General features: G+C 42.7%; 1 protein-coding gene across 4 annotated transcripts in view; it reads left to right on the forward strand.

Annotated features, from left to right (window-relative positions):
* The first annotated feature begins 275 nt into the window (after nucleotides 1–275).
* The window catches only part of LOC110509059 (RNA-binding Raly-like protein), a 45538-nt gene continuing 24761 nt past the window's right edge, over nucleotides 276–21052 (forward strand). For 2 of the 4 annotated variants that reach the window (XM_036966852.1, XM_036966854.1), the window contains exon 1: nucleotides 276–622. In XM_036966852.1, coding sequence (XP_036822747.1) covers nucleotides 367–622 — 256 coding nt within the window. In that variant the 5' untranslated portion in view covers nucleotides 276–366. The remainder of the gene's footprint in view (nucleotides 623–21052) is intronic. The other 2 variants (XM_036966851.1, XM_036966853.1) reach the window with 2 other exon arrangements.

A 21052-nucleotide genomic window follows, 5' to 3' on the forward strand; every position in this document is an offset into this window, starting at 1 on the left:
TTAAGAGAGCCGCACTGAGTTTGCAAAAATTGTCTGAAAGGGACCAATTGTGAAAACACCCTCAAATACTTGAAAGTATTGTGTTTGTGAGAGCTTGCTTGGGTGATCTCAGATTTCCAATGTATTCGTAATGGCAAATAAACTTGAAATACTTTAACTTGACAGTATCTGGCCCTAACAGTATCTGGCCCTGGCAATATCTGACCCTGACATCTTTTTTCTCTCATTTCAGCACGGTGTGGTAGGATGACTGGAAATACTTTCTCTCTCTCACACACACACACTCCCCCCCCTACACAACCACCCACCCTACACACTCTGACATCTCTTCTCTCCTCCTCGGTCAGTCGGTCAGGGTACAGTAGGATGACTGGTAAGACTCCCACCAGCAACGTGACCAACAAGAATGATCCACGCTCCCTCAACTCCAGAGTCTTCATCGGCAACCTCAACACGGCGGCGGTAACCAAGGCCGACATCGAGGCCCTCTTCGCCAAGTACGGCAGGATCGTGGGTTGCTCCGTCCACAAGGGCTTTGCCTTCGTCCAGTATGGCAGCGAGAGGAACGCGCGAGTGGCTGTAGCAAGGGAGAACACCAGGGTCATCGCTGGACAGCCCTTGGGTAACTTCTTTTTTTTTTTGCTCGTCGATTGCAGGGAAGGAATATGTTAGGTCTATATTGTGGTAAGAAGATAACTATTGAGTTGTTGTTGATATCACATCAGTGATTGTACTGTGCTTCTCTTCAGCTGTTCTACTGTTTCTAGTATTGCACTCACTGTCGAGGCCTCTTGAATTGTTGAATGAATCATTAGTTCCAAAGGACAAGCTATTTCATAGTGGATCCACTGATGCAGAGTATAAGAGAGGCATAAAGTACATTGCATTCATATGAGTGGCGATTTTAGCATGTAAATCTTGGTGGGGCAAAATCCACACTTTTTTTTTTTTTACATGCATGCCAGAAAAGCCCCAACACAACAACACTAAACAATATATTAATTGCACTATAACGGTGACAAACAGTGCCCACAAACTGTTGGGACAGCTTTACGTAGGCCCTAACAGCAGAGTTTTCTTTTCAGGACCATGGAGGGAATCCTTCCCACCGCTACACCTGGCTATCAGCAGAGCCTTGTCTGGCAGCGAAACAGTTAATTCTGCCTTAATTAGTGCCTTTAAAAAAAAACATGGCTGACTTGCTTAAACAATTGTGCTTTCTATTGACAATTGAGATGTACAAACTATGGCATAAGGGAACGAGGAGCGGATGAAAGGCAATCCATAATTGTGATTAAGACATTAATGAGCGAGCTAGGACCGACGTCGTCAATATAACTCTTTGTGACTATTTATGTATCAACATTTTAAATTGTGTTTTTTACATTGCATAAAAGCAGAGATACAGAGCTACAAAATGGTATATATCATACACTGCATTTGAGGAACAATGGGAAAGTAATTCTGTTTTGAAAATACATCAACTTGTAACCTCAATTTTGAGAAAATAACCTTTGAATGTTTTGGTACCAACTGGAGAGCTCTTCTTTGTTTACACACATTCAGCTTCGTTCACACCCTCTTAAGCTTTAGACTGACCCATCTCTTTAAAACCTCTTAGGGATCCCTTAAACCCCAATCCCGCTCGAATCCCGGTAACGGGATTGATTTGACAACGTCCAGTGAAATTGCAGCACCCCAAGTTCAAAAACAGAAATACTCAAACAAATATTAATAAAACATACAAGTGTTATACATCAGAATAAAGCTTAACTTCTTGTTAATCCAGCCACTGTGTCAGATTTCAAAAAGGCTTTACGGCGAAATCATACCATGCGATTATCTGAGGACAGCACCCTGCCTACAAACACATGAAAATCAGATTTCAACCAGGCAGGTGCGCAACAAAAGACAGAAATAGCGATATAATTAATGCCTTACCTTTGAAGATCTTCTTCTGTTGGCACTCCAAAATGTCCCAAAAACATCAGAAATTGTCCTTTTGTTTGATAATGTCCTTTTTTATGTCCCAAAAATGTACATTTATTTGGTGAGTTTGATTCAGAAATACACCGGTTTCAATTCGCCCAACATGCCTACAAAGTATCTAATAAGTTACCTGTAAACTTGGTCCAAACATTTCAAACAACATTCCTAATCCAACCTTAGGTACCCTAAAACGTAAATAATCAATAAGACGGAATGAACTGTTTATAATACCGGATAAAAACAACGTGAAGCGCGTTCCAGGTCACGTGCACCAAAAGAGTCCATCTGAGTGACACATGGAAAGAATAGGACTACTTCTTCATTTCTCAAAAGAAAAACATCAACCCATTTTTAAAGACTGTTGACATCTAGTGGAAGCTATAGGAACTGTAACCAGATTCCTATTAAAAGGGCTTCCCATAGAAAACTAATGGAAAACACATTGACCTCAAAAAAACATTTCCCTGGATGGATTGTGCTCGAGGTTTCGTCTGCCAAATCAGTTCTGTTATACTCACAGACATTATTCAAACAGTTTTAGAAACTCCAAAGTGATTTCTATCCAAATCTACTAATGATATGCATATCCTAGCTTCTGGGCCTGAGTAGCAGGCAGTTTACTTTGGGCACGCTTTTCATCCGGACGTGAAAATACTGCAGCAGTCAAGCAAGCAACCAAGCTAATTGGCTAACATGCTAGCTACTTCCAGACACAAATGAGAGAACAGCTCACTGAACATTACTCGCCCTAGCAGGTTGTATTATGTTATCCAGAGCGTTGGTGACTGCAACTGTGGCAGATTGTCCAATCGTAAATTCAGAGCATTTCACTCTGGGAGTGTTCAGAGCGTACACTGGATGCTCTCGCCGACGAGTAGGGTTGATCTGAGCGATCTGACCTCACAACAGCAGTCAAGCACCCAAGCTAACCGGCTAACATTGGCTAGTTTGCTAGCTACTTCCAGACACAAATGAACACTCCACTCTGACCATTTTAGTCACCCAGCAGAGCTGGTTAGGCTGTTTTCATATTGTCCAGTGTGTTGGTGACAGTAACTGTGCTGCTGCAACAATTTAATTATGTTTTTTTGCCGCCGTTTACTGATACCAGCCATATTCAAGGTGTTGAGCGTTCATCCCATCAGCACTCTGGCACACAGTGCTCTGACATTGGAGTAGATTACCAGATAGGTAGCTAACCAACCAGGTTCAATGTTAGCTAGCTAAAATTAGGCTATAACTAGCAATGCAAATGGCTCTGAGATACAAATAATAAGATCATACTTGTAACGTTAGCTAGTGAGCCTGCCAGCTAACATTAGCTAGATAAACAGTAAAATATCTGAAAATGTAGCTAGCTACAGCTTACCCGTCCGTATACATCATAGATGGATGCATCTCCCTGTCACAGATGCCATGGTTGACCTTAGTTTGAAAATATAAATCAGGGGACAGGTGTTTTTTACATCTCCTTAGCTATCATACTCTAATTCCACTGATTTCAAAACTCGGTCCTCCAGAAAGTGGAGAGCAACACTTATGCAGTTTTACTACACAATGCATTTAAAAAACAGACGCGTTAACACAGGATTGCCGACACATACTGACCAGATCAAATAAACAGAAGCATGCTATATAGCAGACCAATCCGAACTCATCTCTCGGCATGTCCAGCCCACTCATTATCTCAGCCAATAATGGCTAGCGGGAAGGTTGCTGGCTTTTTCTGTGGCTAAACCAACTAGGCTCGTAATTTAACAATTGTATTCGTATTTACAGATGGCAAACAGGTTTGTTTCTAAGGCACATGAAAGTTCACATGTTCCAGAAGTCCTTTCTGACCAAAAACGCATTTTGATAAAAACAAAAAAGTTTACATTCAAACGGCTCTCCTGTGAAGTAGTAACCCGCACCCACGGGGGCAGCAGGGTAGCCTAGTGGTTAGAGCATTGGACTAGCAACCGAAAGGTTGCAAGCTCAAATCCCCGAGCTGACAAGGTACAAAATCTGTTGTTAACCCACTGTTCCTAGGCCGTCATTGAAAATAAGAATTTGTTCCTAACTGACTTGCCTAGTTAAATAAAGGTAAAATAAAACAAGCCTAGTTTCCTGAAACGAGTAACATTTGTTCAGCACCTTTGAATTGTTCAGCGACAGGATTCAGAACATGGTCCATTATTACAGTATTCTTCCTGTACACCAAGTCAGAACCATAGGATAAATGAAGGAGGCATATAAGCAGACAATGAAAGCTCTTACAATATTCAATTATTACATGTATCTAAAACAGGCTATAGGCTACATGTGCTCCAACAGGTCAGAACAGTAGGCTAAGTTACCAAATCATTAGGGTGAAGCACATGGGCTACTAACAGCTTACTCCTCAACATACACTTAGTATTACTTTCTTAGCTATAATATACATATCTCCCTAATATTACATCATTTATGCAGCAGCATACAATACATTTTTGGACTCACGTTGTTGTGCTGTACTCACTTGAACAGAAGGTGGAGCAGCGTCCTTCTTGTGGACAAATTTTGTCATGAAACTTTGTCAACAAAGTCGGGCATTATCTGGATTTATGGTGCTTTCAAGACAACTGGGAACTCTGGAAAAAAAACAAGGTTGAATCATGACGTCAGTTTTCTTCAGGTCAGAGCTCTAGAAAGAGGCCCCAGTTTCCGACTTCGAATTCCGAGTTGGATGACCTTTCAAAATGTATTTCCCCGGTCGGAGCTCATTTTTTTCGGAGATTTTCCAGTTTCCAGTTGTTTTGAACGCGGCAAAAGTCATGCTTGATTGACAGCATGGTCAATGTCTTCAACATTTTCTGGCCCATGACATGTGAATGTTTATCCTTTTCAGCTTGGAAATAAGACCCTTAAACCTACACTTGGACCACACACCCACTCCACTGAATAACAGGCTAGTGATTGCTTTGCAATCAGTTAGCCACTGATTCCACTCATTGTTGAATTTGCAATTTCCAACTTGTTGTGTAATGTTTATGTCCAATGGCTGATGAGCACCGATACTTTTTAATCAAACATTTATTTTCATATGACAAGGATTTGCCAGTAGATTGTCGACCTGATTCATAATGATGACTGCTTGTGACAGAACACTGAGCCAATCACGGCCCAACTAGAGAACATTACCAACCCCTACACTCGGTTTTCGGCTGGCTGCCTAACAACCACAGAAAGCATTGAGCTGGGCTAAAACACCTACATTTTGAAGCTGCCTTACTCAAGAAAGACCATGTTGGTATGCAGCTTTATTAACTCAATTAGTTTATTTTTGACATTGTTTGCAAACTGATATGTGACACCTATTAATGCCAAAAGAACAAACAGGCAAAACCAATATGATATACACACACACACACACACACAATGCATTTGGAAAGTATTCAGACCCCTTCCCCTTTTCCACATTTTGCTACTTTACAGTCTTATTCTACAATTGATTAAATACATGTTTTTCCTCCTCAATCTACACACAAAACGCCATAGTGACAAAGCGAAAACAGGTTTATAGAAGTAAAAAACAGAAATACCTTATTTACATAAGGTATTCAGAACCTTTGCTATGAGACTCGAAATTGAGCTCAGGTGCATCTTGTTTCCATTGATCATCCTTGAGATGTTTCTACAACTTGATTAGAGTCCACCTGTGGTAAATTGATTTGACATTATTTAGAAAGGCACACACCTGTCTACAGTATATAAGGTCCCACATTTGACCTTATATACATGTCAGGTCGAAGGAATTGTCCGTAGATCTCCAAGAAAGGATTGTGTCGAGGTACAGATCTGGGGAAGGGTATCAAAAAAATGTCTGCAGCATTGAAGGTCCCCAAGAATACAGTGGCCTCCATCGTTCTTAAATGGAAGAAGTTTGGAACTACCAAGACTTCCTAGAGCTGGCCGCCCAGCCAAACTGAGCATTCAGGGGAGAAGGGCCTTGATCAGGGAGGTGACCAAGAGCCTAGTGGTCACTCTGAAAGAGCTCTAGAGTTCCTCTGTGGAGATTTCAGAACTTTCCAGAAGGACAACCATCTCTGCAGTACTCTACCAATCAGGCCTTTATGGTAGAGTGACAAGACGGAAGCCACTCCTCAGTAAAAGCAGTTGCAGGGACTGGAGACTAGTCAGGATCGAGGGAAAGATGAACAGAGCAAAGTACAGAGAGATCCTTGATGAAAACCTGCTCCAGAGCGCTCAGGACCTCAGACTGGGGCGAAGGTTCACCTTCCAACAGGACAACGATCCTAAGCATACAGCCAAGACAACGCAGGAGTGGCTTCGGGACAAATCTCTGATTGTCTTTGAGCGGCCCATTCAGAACCTGGACTTGAACCCGATTGAACATCTGTGGAGAGACCTGAAAATAACTGTGCAGCAACGCTCCCATCCAACCTGACAGAGCTTCAAAGGATCTGCAGAGAAGAATGGGAGTAACTCCCCAAATACAGGTGTGCCAAGCTTTGAGCGTCATACCCAAGATGACTCAAGGCTGTAATCGCTGCCAAAGGTGCTTCAACAAGGGTTTTTCTTTCTTTTACTATTTTCTACATTGTGAAATAATAGTGAAGACATCAAAACCATGAAATAACACATACGGAATCATGTAGTAACTAAAAAAGTCTTAAGCAAATCAAAATATATTTTATATTCTTCAAAGTAGCCACCCGTTGCCTTGACAGCTTTGCACACACACTCTTGGCATTATCTCAACCAGCTTCATGAGGTAGTCACCTGGAATGCATTTCAATTAACAGGTGAGCCTTGTTAAAAGTTAATTTGTGGAATTTATTTCCTTCTTAATGCTTTTGAGCCAGTCAGTTGTGTTGTGACAAGGTAGGGATAGGTATACAGAAGTTAGCCTTATTTGGTAAAAGACCAAGTCCATATTTTGGCAAAAACAGCTCAGATAAGCAAAGAGAAATGACAGTCTGTTATTACTTTAAGATCAAATCAAATGTATTTATATAGCCCTTCGTACATCAGCTGATATCTCAAAGTGCTGTACAGAAACCCAGCCTAAAACCCCCAAACAGCAAGCACTGCAGGTGTAGAAGCACGTAAGACATGAAGGTCAGTCAATCTGGAAAATGTCAATGACTTTGAAAGTTTCTTAAAGAGCAGTCACAAAAACCATCATGTGCTATGATGAAACTGGCTCTCATGAGGACCGCCACAGGAAAGGAGGACCCAGAGTTACCTCTGCTGCAGAGGATATGTTCATTAGAGTTACCAGTCTCAGAAATTGCAGCCCAAATAAATGCTTCACAGAGTTCAAGTAACAGACACATCTCAACATCAACTGTTCAGAGGAGACTGCGTGAATCAGGCCTTCATGGTCGAATTCCTGCATAGAAACCACTACTAAAAGACACCAATAAGAAGAAGATACTTGCTTGGGCCAAGAAACATGAGCAATGGACATTAGACCGGTGGAAATATGTCCTTTGGTTTGATGAGTCCAAGTTTGAGATTTTTTGGTTCCAACAGCCGTGTCTTTGTGAGACGCAAAGTAGGTGAACGGATGATCTCTCCGTGTGTATTTCCCACCGTGAAGCATGGAGGAGGTGTGATGGTGTGGGGGTGCTTTGCTGTTGACACTGTCTGTGATTTATTTAGAATTCAAGGGACACTTAACCAGCATGGCTACCACAGCATTCTGCAGCAATACGCCATCCCATCTGGTTTGCGCTTAGTGGGACTATCATTTGTTTTTTAACCGGACAATGACCCAACACACCTCCAGGCTGTGTAAGGGCAATTTGACCATGAAGGCGAGTAATGGAATGCTGCATCAGATGACCTGGCCTCCACAATCCCCCAACCAGAGTGAAGGAAAAGCAAGTGCTCAGCATATGTGGGAACTCCTTCAAGACTGTTGGAAAAGCATTCCAGGTGAAACTGGTTGAGAGAATGCCAAGAGTGTGCAAAAGCTGTCATCAAGGCAAAGGTTGGCTACTTTGAAGAATCTCAAATATAAAATATATTTAGAATTGTTTAAAACCTTTTTGCTTAGCACATGATTCCATGTGTGTTATTTCATAGTTTTGATATCTTCACTATAATTCTACATTGTAGAAAATAGTCAAATTAAAGAAAAACTCTTGAATGAGTAGGTGTGTCCAAATTTTTACTGGTACTGTGTGTATATATATATATCTATATCTATATGTATATGTATATCTATATATATATATATATATATATATATATATATATATATATATATATATATATATATATATATATATTAGCAGGAGGGGCTCAAAACAGGCTCTGCCCGACCTGCCCTGAATGACAGGTTGCCACTGAATCATATGGATCTGAAACATTTGCATTTCAAGAATGTCAACGTGCCACCACAGCTAATTATGAATGTGATACGAATTAAAATGTCATACAAATGAACACATTTATCATAAAAGGGCCCTTTGAGCTACAGCTGTATTAGCCTTGGAGTCATTTAAAATCACAATATGTCATTTCAACAGCCTGACCCCTGCATTGTTCGGGTTAACTGAGGGATGGAGCTGGAGAAATGTATGCAACCACTCCTTTACATATGGTACAGTATATCGTTTGAAAATAACAACAGGAAATATCCCAGATTGTGTATTTAATATGCCTCTGAATGAGGAGAGCACTATGGCTCATCTCTGAACTTTAGAACTGGAATCTTCATGGTGAAACGGTCCGTTTGTGAGATTAAAACAATAAAGAAGCTACCGCAAACAACAAACACAGAGTTTTCCCCTCTGACATCATCGCACGTGTGATAGAAGAGTCCAATATGTACAGATTGTTGTTTTACCATGCTGCACGATGCTCCTCAGCTCTGCAACTAAAACAATAACCAATATGTACAGATTGTTGTTGTACCATGCTGCATGATAAAACAATAACCAATATGTACAGATTGTTGTTGTACCATGCTGCATGATAAAACAATAACCAATATGTACAGATTGTTGTTTTACCATGCTGCATGACGCTCCTCAGCTCGGCAATAACAGCAGTAGTGGGGCGGCCAGTGGCGCTGTTTCCCCCTACTGTGGATTCCATCTTTAACCTTGCAGTCACACTGCACCCTCCCACTAACATACCATCTATCTGAAGCCATAGTGTTAAGCAGGATAGAATATCAGCTGCGACCTTCTGGACTCTAGTTCATATTTAATAAGAGAAGAGGACAGGCTTTCTCATTTTTCATGGCGGAAGCAGGGAGTTAATCAATAAGTCATATGGTGAAGATGTATTGTAGAGAGAGAGAGAGAGAGAACGAGCATAGAATTATGTGGTTTAATGCAGGGATGTGACAAAGAAAAACAAATCTTTACAAATTAAATGTATTTGTGGTTTTCTATTAAAAAGAAAATAACATTTCATAAAATTCCACTTCAAATCCTATTGCGTGGTATGGCCGATAGGTGGCAGTCAAACAGTAGGGCGGCATCTGGAATCTGCTTTGGGCAGGTGAAATTAAGTCCCTTAGACAACCGTTCATTTACGTTGCTCGTGTCCGCGACTCACAAAAAAAAAAAAAAAAGTAGCCAGGTGAACACAGTTCTTCTCCCTACATTCTCTTTTCCCTCCAACTCTCCCTCTACACACGTGTGGTGCGCACCTCCCATTAGATCTACAGAAATGACTGCCTATAAAGACGTGTCTAACTTACGGTATGCACGAAAACAAAACAGTAGACGAGATACATTCTTTGCCAAATCACGACAGCTTTAAAACAAATTCTAAATGGACTGGTTGATTACAGTAGGGAAATATGAGTTCCCAATCACGCGCTGCAGTTAGGAATAATAAATGCATCTCCGTCTATTTTAGGCTTTTTTTTTGCTTAGTGCCGCAGCTGTAGTGTGCCATGTAGATTAGGTTACACCCCCCTCCTTAAACCTAGGCAGGTTCCAGACTGAAATATGCAACAAAAACATTGTTTTGATGTTGTCAAATTGCGTATTCATTAGTCTAGTCTATAGGGGCCTACTTTGTTCCATGTTTAACAAAAGCCTGTCCACCAAGTTTAAGCTCACGAATCAAACACAGAGCAAAAGAAAACACGTGCCAAATATGGATATCTATCGGTTAAAAAAATGGAAGAATTTATGCTTTGTAATTGCTGTTAACTGTACATCTCAACTCCCTGCTCAAAACACTGGAAGAATTATCATTGAATCACTGTAATGTTTGTTTATGTGTGAAATAATCCCATACGGGATGGGATGGGTTGCCAAATGGTGATTTGACATAAAAATGTAAATGTAATATCTATTCATTCGTAAAGGGAATAAGACCCTGTTAAAGTGGGAGTAAACGGTGAACAGTGATATAAATGAGAGAGACTCACCTTTCCAACTGTTAACTATGATGGCGTGTCGAGCGTTTACATCCCGTAAATCATTTGAAAGATGCTGCATTAATGTTAAGGATAAAATGTTGTTAAAAAGTTAAAACACCCTTTGATTAATGTAATCTACTTGAAACAGAGCGCCATCATGTGGTGGCCTCTGAAAGAGGTGCTGGTTTAGATTGTAGGTACATCTGTCCCGGTTAGAGGACAGAAATGACCAGTAGGAGATAGATTTACAGTCCACACTTTATTACCTCACACCAAACAGGAAGAGGAGACCAGTGGTAGTGACAGTGGATTATGGTCAGTGACACACGGTTAGGAAGTCCAGGGTGGAGGCTTGTCCTTGTTGGAAGGGTCCAGTGGTGAATTGTGTTGAGGTGGTGCAGAGTTCTTCTGACCTTTGGTCTCTCTGGACCTCTATGTCCAACAAAAGAACAGACTGTGTTGAGGGGTTTGAGATCCCCACCAGGTACAGCATGTGATTGGCTGACCCCCTAGCGATGGAGTAGCCAAGGGCAGAGGTGTGAAACCGGGGGATGGTAGCCTCTGCTGGGGACAGAGTCCTAAAGTTTATCTCTATCTCCCAGGGCCAGAGAGAGGTTCTGTCTCTAACTCCCAGGACCAGAGAGAGGTTCTGTCTCTATCTCCCAGGACCAGAGAGAGGTTCTGTCTCTAACTCCCAGGGCCAGGGAGAGGTTCTGTCTCTAACTCCCAGGACCAGAGAGAGGTTCTGTCTCTAACTCCCAGGACCAGAGAGAGGTTCTGTCTCTAACTCCCAGGACCAGAGAGAGGTTCTGTCTCTATCTCCCAGGACCAGAGAGAGGTTCTGTCTCTATCTCCCAGGACCAGAGAGAGGTTCTGTCTCTATCTCCCAGGACCAGAGAGAGGTTCTGTCTCTAACTCCCTGGACCAGAGAGAGGTTCTGTCTCTATCTCCCAGGGCCAGGGAGATAGTCTGTCTCTAACTCCCAGGACCAGAGAGAGGGGTTTTCTACACTATCCTATTTTCTTCCACCTCTTCCACGAACATAAACACACACACATACACACACACACACACACACACACACACACACACACACACACACACACTTGTAGAAGTAGGAAAGGGTTAAAAAAAAAGAGCAAAGCTGCAGAATAAATAGCAGATGCAGAGAATTACATTTTCCTAGATTACAAAAGGTGTGTGTGCGTGTTTGTGTGTGTCTGTGTGTTTATGTTCGTGATCATGATACTGCTGTGGATTTGGCCAGCAGGTGAGGAGAGGCTTGAATGGTTGAGTGAATTTAATAGCCATATGAGAGACGGAGCTCAGGCTTTCTATTCATTCACTCAGGTTAATTTCACCAGCCAGGGCTCCATTTCCATCACAATGACTTTAAGTGGCATATGCAAATAATATACACACTCAATCATACTGGGGGAGCTAACAGGAACTGAGATTATTTTTATCCAGGTAAAGATATCTACCGACTCCAGATCATTTGCCCCCTGTGATGCGTTGGGCAGACTGTACCCCCCTCTGGAGAGCCCTGCTGTTGCGGGAAGGTGCAGTTGCCGTACCTGGCGGTGATACAGCCCAACAGGATGCTCTCAATTGTGCATCTGTAAAAGTTCCTGGGGAGTCTTAGGAGCCAAACCGAATTTCTTCAGCCTCCTGAGGTTGAAGAGACACTGTTGCGCCTTCTGACTGTGTGGACCATTTCAGATCGTCAGTGATGTGTACGTCAAGAAACTTGACGCTTTCCACCTTCTCTACTGCGGCCCCCGTCGATGTGGATAAGGGCGTGCTCCCTCCTGCTGTTTCCTGAAGTCCACGATCAGCTCCTTCATTTTGTTGGGTTCAGACCCAGGGCCCGAGCTTAATGATGAGCTTAGAGAGTACTATGGTGTTGAAGGAAGAGCTATAGTCAATGAACAGCATTCTGATGTAGGTATTCCTCTTGCCCTGATGGGATAGGGCAGTGTGCAGTGCGATTGCATCGTATGTGGATCTATTGGGGCGGTAAGCAAGCAAATTGAAGTGGGTCTAGGGTGTCAGGTAAGGCAGAGGTGATATGATCCTTGACTAGTCTCTCAAAGCACTTCATGATAACAGAAGTGTTCATATAGTCATTTAGTTCAGCTATCTTTGCTTTCTTGGGTACAGAAACAATGGTGGATATCTTGAAGTAAGTGGGGACAGCAGACTAGGATAGATAGATTTAATATGTCTGTAAACACTCCAGCCAGCTGGTCTGCACATTTCTGTCTGTAATAAAGCCCTTTTGTGGAGAAAAACTCATTTTGATTGGCTGGGCCTGGCGCCCAAGTGGGTGGTCTATGCCCTCCCAGGCCCACCCATGGCTGCACCACTGCCCAGTCATGTGAAATCCATAGATTAGGGCCTAATTTATTTATTTCAGTTGACTGATTTCCTTCTATGAACTGTAACTCAGTAAAATCTTTAAAATGGTAGCATGTTGCCTTTATATTTTCGTTCAGTATACTTTTTGGACTATTCCATTCGTTCCATTGCACAAGACATGCTCAATGAAGTGGAAGTAAAGTTTTTTAACACTGGAAAAGCTGGGCCTCGAGGGAACCCCCTATGAGCCAATGAGCAATCAGTTTGACTCAAACATTCTAAGAGTCAAAAAAATTTAATTCATATATATATATATATATAAAAACTTAGCAAAAAAAGAAACGTCCCTTTTTCAGGACCCTGTCTTTCAAAGATAATTTAGAAAAATCCAAATACTTCACAGATCTTCATTGTAAAGGGTTTAAACACTGTTTCCCATACTTGTTCAATGAACCATAAACAATTGAAAAGATGGCGCCGACAGAGAACGTCAACTTACCAACATTACGACCAGGAATACGACTTTCCCGAAGCAGATCCTCTGTTTGGATCACCACTCAGGACAATGGATCGGATCCCAGTAGGCGACCCAAAACAACGGCGCCGCAGAAGGGGCAGACGGAGCGATCTTCTGGTCAGGCTCCGTAGACGGGCACATCGCTCACCGCTCCCAAGTATACTACTCGCCAATGTCTAGTCTCTTGACAACAAGACAATTCGAGCTTCCAGAGAGACATAAGAGATTGTAACATTCTCTGTTTCACGGAAACATGGCTCAGAGTAGATACAGCCACCTGGTTTCTTCACGCATCGCGCCGACAGAAACAAACATTTCTCTGGTAAGAAGAAGGGCGGGGGTGTATGCCTTATGATTAAGAAAGTTGTGGTGTGATCATAACAACATACAGGAACTCAAATCCTTTTGTTCACCTGACCTAGAATTCCTTACAATCAAATGCCAACCACATTATCTACCAAGAGAATTCTCTTCGATTATAATCACAGCCGTGTATATCCCCCCCCAAACAGACACCTCGACAGCCCTGAAAGAACTTCATTCGACTCTATGTAAACTGGAAACCATATCTCTGAGGCTGCATTTATTGTAGCTGGGGATTTTAACAAAGCTAATCTGAAAACAAGGCTCCCTAAATTTTATCAGCATATCGAATGTGAGACCGGGCTGGCAGTATTCTGGATCATCATTACTCTAACTTCTGCGACGCATTCAAAACCCTCCCTCGCCCTCCTTTCGGCAAATCTGACCATGACTCCATTTTGTTGCTCCCATCCTATAGACTAGAATTAAAACAGGAAAGGCCTGTGCTCAGGTCTGTTCAACGCTGGTCCGACTGATTGGATTCCACGCTTCAAGATTGCTTCGATCACGTGGACTGGGATATGTTCCGGATAGCCTCAGACAACAACATTGATGTATACTCTGATTCGGTGAGCGAGATTATTAGCAAGTGCATCGTTGATGTTGTACCCACGGTGACTTAAAACCTTACCCAACCAGAAACCATGGATTGATGGCAGCATTCGCGCAAAACTGAAAGTTCGAACCACTGCTTTTAATCATGGCAAGGCGACGGGAAACATGACCGAATACAAACAGTGTAGCTATTCCCTCCGCAAGGCAATCAAACAAGCTAAGCGTCAGTATAGAGACAAAGTAGAGTCACAATTCAATGGCTCAGACACAAGGCGTATATGGCAGGGTCTACAGTCAATCACTGATTACAAAAAGAAAACCACCAACGTCTTGCTCCCAGACAAATTAAACAACTTATTTTCTCGCTTTGAGGACAATAGAGAGCCACTGACACGGCCCGCTACCAAAACCTGCAGGCTCGCCTTCACCGTGAGTAAAACATTTAAACGTGTTAACCCTCGCAAGGCTGCCGGCCCAGACTGCATCCCTAGCCGCATCCTCAGAGCATGCGCAGACCAGCTAGCTGGTGTGTTTACGGACATATTGAATCAATCCCTATCCCAGTCTGCTGTTCCCACATGCTTCAAGAGGGACATCATTGTTCCTGTTCCCAAGAAAGCTAAGGTAACTGAGCTACCTGACATCCTAGACCCATTCAAATTTTCTTACCGCCCCAATAGGTCCACAGACGACGCAATCACACTGCACACTGCCCTAACCCATCTGGACAAGAGGAATACCTACAGTGCCTTGCGAAAGTATTCGGCCCCCTTGAACTTTGCGACCTTTTGCCACATTTCAGGCTTCAAACATAAAGATATAAAACTGTATTTTTTTGTGAAGAATCAACAACAAGTGGGACACAATCATGAAGTGGAACAACATTTATTGGATATTTCAAACTTTTTTAACAAATCAAAAACTGAAAAATTGGGCGTGCAAAATTATTCAGCCCCTTTACTTTCAGTGCAGCAAACTCTCTCCAGAAGTTCAGTGAGGATCTCTGAATGATCCAATGTTGACCTAAATGACTAATGATGATAAATACAATCCACCTGTGTGTAATCAAGTCTCCGTATAAATGCACCTGCACTGTGATAGTCTCAGAGGTCCGTTAAAAGCGCAGAGAGCATCATGAAGAACAAGGAACACACCAGGCAGGTCCGAGATACTGTTGTGAAGAAGTTTAAAGCCGGATTTGGATACAAAAAGATTTCCCAAGCTTTAAACATCCCAAGGAGCACTGTGCAAGCGATAATATTGAAATGGAAGGAGTATCAGACCACTGCAAATCTACCAAGACCTGGCCGTCCCTCTAAACTTTCAGCTCATACAAGGAGAAGACTGATCAGAGATGCAGCCAAGAGGCCCATGATCACTCTGGATGAACTGCAGAGATCTACAGCTGAGGTGGGAGACTCTGTCCATAGGACAACAATCAGTCGTATATTGCACAAATCTGGCCTTTATGGAAGAGTGGCAAGAAGAAAGCCAAAGTTTGCCACAAGCCACCTGGGAGACACACCAAACATGTGAAAGAAGGTGCTCTGGTCAGATGAAACCAAAATTGAACTTTTTGGCAACAATGCAAAACGTTATGTTTGGCGTAAAAGCAACACAGCTCATCACCCTGAACACACCATCCCCACTGTCAAACATGGTGGTGGCAGCATCATGGTTTGGGCCTGCTTTTCTTCAGCAGGGACAGGGAAGATGGTTAAAATTGATGGGAAGATGGATTGAGCCAAATACAGGACCTTTCTGGAAGAAACCCTGATGGAGTCTGCAAAAGACCTGAGACTGGGACGGAGATTTGTCTTCCAACAAGACAATGATCCAAAACATAAAGCAAAATCTACAATGGAATGGTTCAAAAATAAACATATCCAGGTGTTAGAATGGCCAAGTCAAAGTCCAGACCTGAATCCAATCGAGAATCTGTGGAAAGAACTGAAAACTGCTGTTCACAAATGCTCTCCATCCAACCTCACTGAGCTCGAGCTGTTTTGCAAGGAGGAATGGGGAAAAATGTCAGTCTCTCGATGTGCAAAACTGATAGAGACATACCCCAAGCGACTTATAGCTGTAATCGCAGCAAAAGGTGGCGCTACAAAGTATTAACTTAAGGGGGCTGAATAATTTTGCACACCCAATTTTTCAGTTTTTGATTTGTTAAAAAAGTTTGAAATATACAATAAATGTCGTTCCACTTCATGATTGTGTCCCACTTGTTGTTGATTCTTCACAAAAAAATACAGTTTTATATCTTTATGTTTGAAGCCTGAAATGTGGCAAAATGTCGCAAAGTTCAAGGGGGCCGAATACTTTCGCAATGCACTGTATGTAAGAATGCTGTTCATCGATTACAGCTCAGCATTTAACACCATAGTACCCTCCAAACTCGTCATTAAGCTCGAGACCCTGGGTCTCGACCCCACCCTCTGCAACTGGGTACTGGACTTTCTGACGGGCTGCCCCCAGGTGGTGAGAGTAGGAAACAACATCTCCACTGAGCTGATACTCAACACTGGGGCCCCACAGGGGTGCGTTCTCAGCCCTCTCCTGTACTCCCTGTTCACCAATGACTGGGTGACCATGCATGCCTCCAACTCAATCATCAAGTTTGCAGACGACACTACAGTGGTAGGCTTGATTACAAACAACGACGAGATGGCCTACAGGGAGGAGGTGAGGGCCCTCGGCGTGTGGTGTCAGGAAAACAACCTCAACGTCAACAAAATAAAGGAGATGATTGTGGACTTCAGGAAACAGCAGAGGGAGCACCCCCCTATCCACATCGACGGGACAATAGTGGAGAAGGTGGAAAGTTCCTCTGCATACACATCACACAGACAAACTGAAATGGTCCACATACACAGACAGCGTCATAAAGAAGGCGCAACAGCGCTTCTTCAACATCAGGAGGCTGAAGAAATTTGGTTTGTCACCGAAAACACTCACAAACTTTTACAGATGCACAATCGAGAGCATTCTGTCGGGCTGTATCACCGCCTGGTACAGCAACTGCTCCACCCACAACCGTAAGGCTCTCCAGAGGGTAGTGAGACCTGCACAACGCATCACGGGAGCAAACTACCTGCCCTCCAGGACACCTACACCATCCGATGTCACAGCAAGGCCAATAAGATCATCAAGGACAACAACCACCCGAGCCACTGCCTGTTCACCCCGCTATCATCCAGAAGGCGAGGTCAGTACAGGTGAACCGAAGCTGGGACTGAGAGACTGAAAAACAGCTTCTATCTCAAGGCCATCAGACTGTTAAACAGCCATCACTAACATTGAGTGGCTGCTGCCAACATACTGACTCAATCTCTAGCCACTTTAATAATTCAAAATTGGATGTAATAAATGTATCACTAGTCACTTTAAACAATGCCACTTTGTATGTTTACATACCCTACATTACTCATCTCATATGTATATACTGTACTCTATACCATCTACTGTATCTTGCCTATCCCCACAGCCATCACTCATCCATATATTTATATGGACATAATCTTATTCATTTCTTTACACTTGTGTGTAAGGTAGTTGTTGTGAAATTGTTAGATTACTTTGATATTACTGCATGGCTGGAACGAGAAGCACAAGCATTTCGCTACACTTGCATTAACATCTGCTAACCATGTGTATGTGACAAAAAATGTTTGATTTGAATTAATTAACATTCACCTGTGGAACTGTCATTAAGACACTAACATCTTACAGACGGTAGGCAATTAAGGTCACAGTTATTAAAACTTAGGACACTAAAGAGTCCTTTCTACTGACTCTGAAAAACACCAAAAGAAAGATACTCAGGGTCCCTGCTCATCTGCGTGAACGTGCCTTAGGCATGCTGCAAGCAGGCATGAGGACTGCAGATGTGACCAGGGCAATAAATTGCAATGTCCGTACAGACAGCGCTAAAGGGAGACAGGACGGACAGCTAATCGTCCTCGCAGTGGCAGACCACGTGTAACAACACCTGAACAGAATCGATACAGCCGAACATCACACCTGCAGGATAGGTACAGGATGGCAACAACTGCCCGAGTTACACCAGGAATGCACAAAACCCTCCATCAGTGCTCAGACTGTCCGCAATAGGCTGAGAGAGGCTGTACTGAGGGCTTGTAGGCCTGTTGTAAGGCAGGTCCTCACCTGGCAACAACATTGCCTATGAGCACAAACCCACTGTCACTGGACCAGACAGACAAAAAGTGCTCTTCACTGACAAGTCGCAGTTTTGTCTCACCAGGGGTGATAGTCGGATTCAAGTTTATCATCGAAAGAATGAGCGTTACACCGAGGCCTGTACTCTGGAGCGGGATCGATTTGGAGGTGGAGGGTCCGTCATGATCTTGGCCGGTGTGTCACAGCATCATTGCACTGAGCTTGTTGTCATTGCAGGCAATCTCAACGCTGTGCGTTACAGGGAAGACATCCTCCTCCCTCATGTGGTACCCTTCCTGCAGGCTCATCCTGACATGACCCTCCAGCATGACAATGAATGAGCACAGAATGAGCAGTATGGCTGATTTCCTGCAAGACAGGAATGTCAGTGTTCTGGCATGGCCAGCGAAGAGCCCGGATCGCAATCACATTGAGCACGTCTGGGACCTGTTGGATTGGAGGGTGAGGGCTCGGGCCATTCCCCCCAGAAATGTCTGGGAACTTGCAGGTGTCTTGGTGGAAGAGTGGGGTAACATCTCACAGCAAGAACTGGCAAATCTGGTGCAGTCCATGAGGAGATACACTGCAGTACTTAATGCAGCTGGTGGCCACACCAGATACTGACTGTTACTTTTGATTTTGACCCCCCCTTTGTTCAGGGGCACATTATTCCATTTCTGTTAGTCACATGTCTGTGGAACTTGTTCAGTTTATGTCTCAGTTGTTGAATCGTGTTATGTTCCTACAAATACAAAGTTTTCTTAAAATAAACGCAGTTGACAGTGAGAGGATGTTTATTTTTTTGCTGAGTTTATATATACACACACTGTATAGAATATATACTTTATTTGTTCGTTTTCAAATTTGAGAACATGGAGACATTGACATCAATGCAACATCCACAGTTCTTTATCCCCCCACACCTGATACACAAAAGAGAAAATAAAATGAATAAAATAAAAGTAGGTGTCATAATAACAATGGAATCCTATCTGCACACTGTAGCCACTGACATAACTACCTATACTGAAAAAAAAAGAATTAAAATAGCCATTCTCCACAAGCGGCTCAGGCACTATCTGGCCCATGACATAATTTTCCAGTCCTGGCCCCGGGACCCGAAGGGGGCCACACATTCCCACTCCTGCATTCCCACCCCCGCTCACTCGACTCCTGTCACAAGTTTGGTAATGAGTTGGACAATTGAATCAAGTGTGCTAGGGCTAGGGAAAAGCCTGGCCCACTGGGCCCCCAGGTGTGTTGTGAAATCTGTTATGAATGAATTGTAATAACTGCCTTCATTTTGCCGGAACCCCAGGAAGAGTAGCTATTAGCAGGTATTAATGGGGATCCATAATAAACCCCAGGAAGAGGAGCTGCTGCCTTGGCAGGAACTAATGGGGATCCATAATAAACCCCAGGAAGAGTAGCTGCTGCCTTGGCAGGAACTAATGGGGATCCATAATAAACCCCAGGAAGAGTAGCTGCTGCCTTGGCAGGAACTAATGGAGATCCGTAATAAATACAAATACCAGGAGAATCCGGTCCATACATTGGCTGGCGAAAACAAGGCAACAGTGCTTGGATAACAGAATATAAAAAAATAGCAAAGTTAATGAAATGGGTGTGACATTAACAGTGGATTCCTATTAGCACATCAGCCTCTTACATAGGACATGACTGCCTATACTAAAATGTGAGCACTAAACTATGTAAAAAAAGATAGGCTCTCTACATGTTCAATGAAAGGGGACCACGTCAGGCCAAAGTTCTCTCGAGACCCTTGCAAAGTGTATCTAACCATTTCAAGTGGCAGAGATGACATAATTTCCTTAACCCACTGCGTTAGTCGAGGCGTTCCAATTAAAAAGGAGGATAAGACGACGAGCTAAAAGTGAAGCAAATGCAACATTTCATGTATGTTATTGGAAAAATAATCACTTGGTTGTGTTTATGAAGGTCTTGGGTAACATTAGAATACAAAAACATTTCAATGAACGCAATAGCATTTTCATGAGTTTATATGTGGAGCTCATGGAACAGTGGTTAGTCTTGGAAAACTTTGATTTTGAAATAAAGCTCTTCTCTTCAATTTTGAGAGTTAATTAGCAATGGTGAGGGGTTTGGGAAAACCTCCGCATTTTCTCTTTCTGATACTATATAGAATGAAAAACATCTTACCTGCATGTGACTGTAGGTGTAGGAGGATTTGAAAAAGTGCCTTTCTGTTAAAAAAAAAATGATGTCCTCTTAAAACTGCTTATGACACATTCTGTTTGTGATGTCAACATTCTTACAACATATGTTTGTTAAATATACTTATTTAGGAAAAGTCAAGGACAGAGGGGGGCATGCATTTTAAAATGGCAGAGATATTTGAATTCTAAATGCATATTTAGTCAAAACAACTCACTTCCAGTGTTTAAAAGAGAACCTACTATTTGAACCCTCGTCTGATCGGAGTATGAGGTAAGATGGTCTTTTGGTTTTAGTCATTTATTTCTAAAAACACAGTGGTTTTCTGCTTGCCTTGTGCCATTCTGACAGGAGAGGAGAGCTCTCTAATGGTGCTTGAGCGCCTTGTTGGGTCTGTTATTATAACTACAGTACAGGATTGTTCATTGATTCTTGTGTGTTGTTTGGGTGTAGGTTAGTATGCATTTCAAGTGTATTGTCCTGATTGAGGTTTGCATATGTATGTTTTTAAC

This window comes from Oncorhynchus mykiss, chromosome 28, assembly GCF_013265735.2.
Source record: "Oncorhynchus mykiss isolate Arlee chromosome 28, USDA_OmykA_1.1, whole genome shotgun sequence".
NCBI classification, from domain to species: domain Eukaryota; kingdom Metazoa; phylum Chordata; class Actinopteri; order Salmoniformes; family Salmonidae; genus Oncorhynchus; species Oncorhynchus mykiss.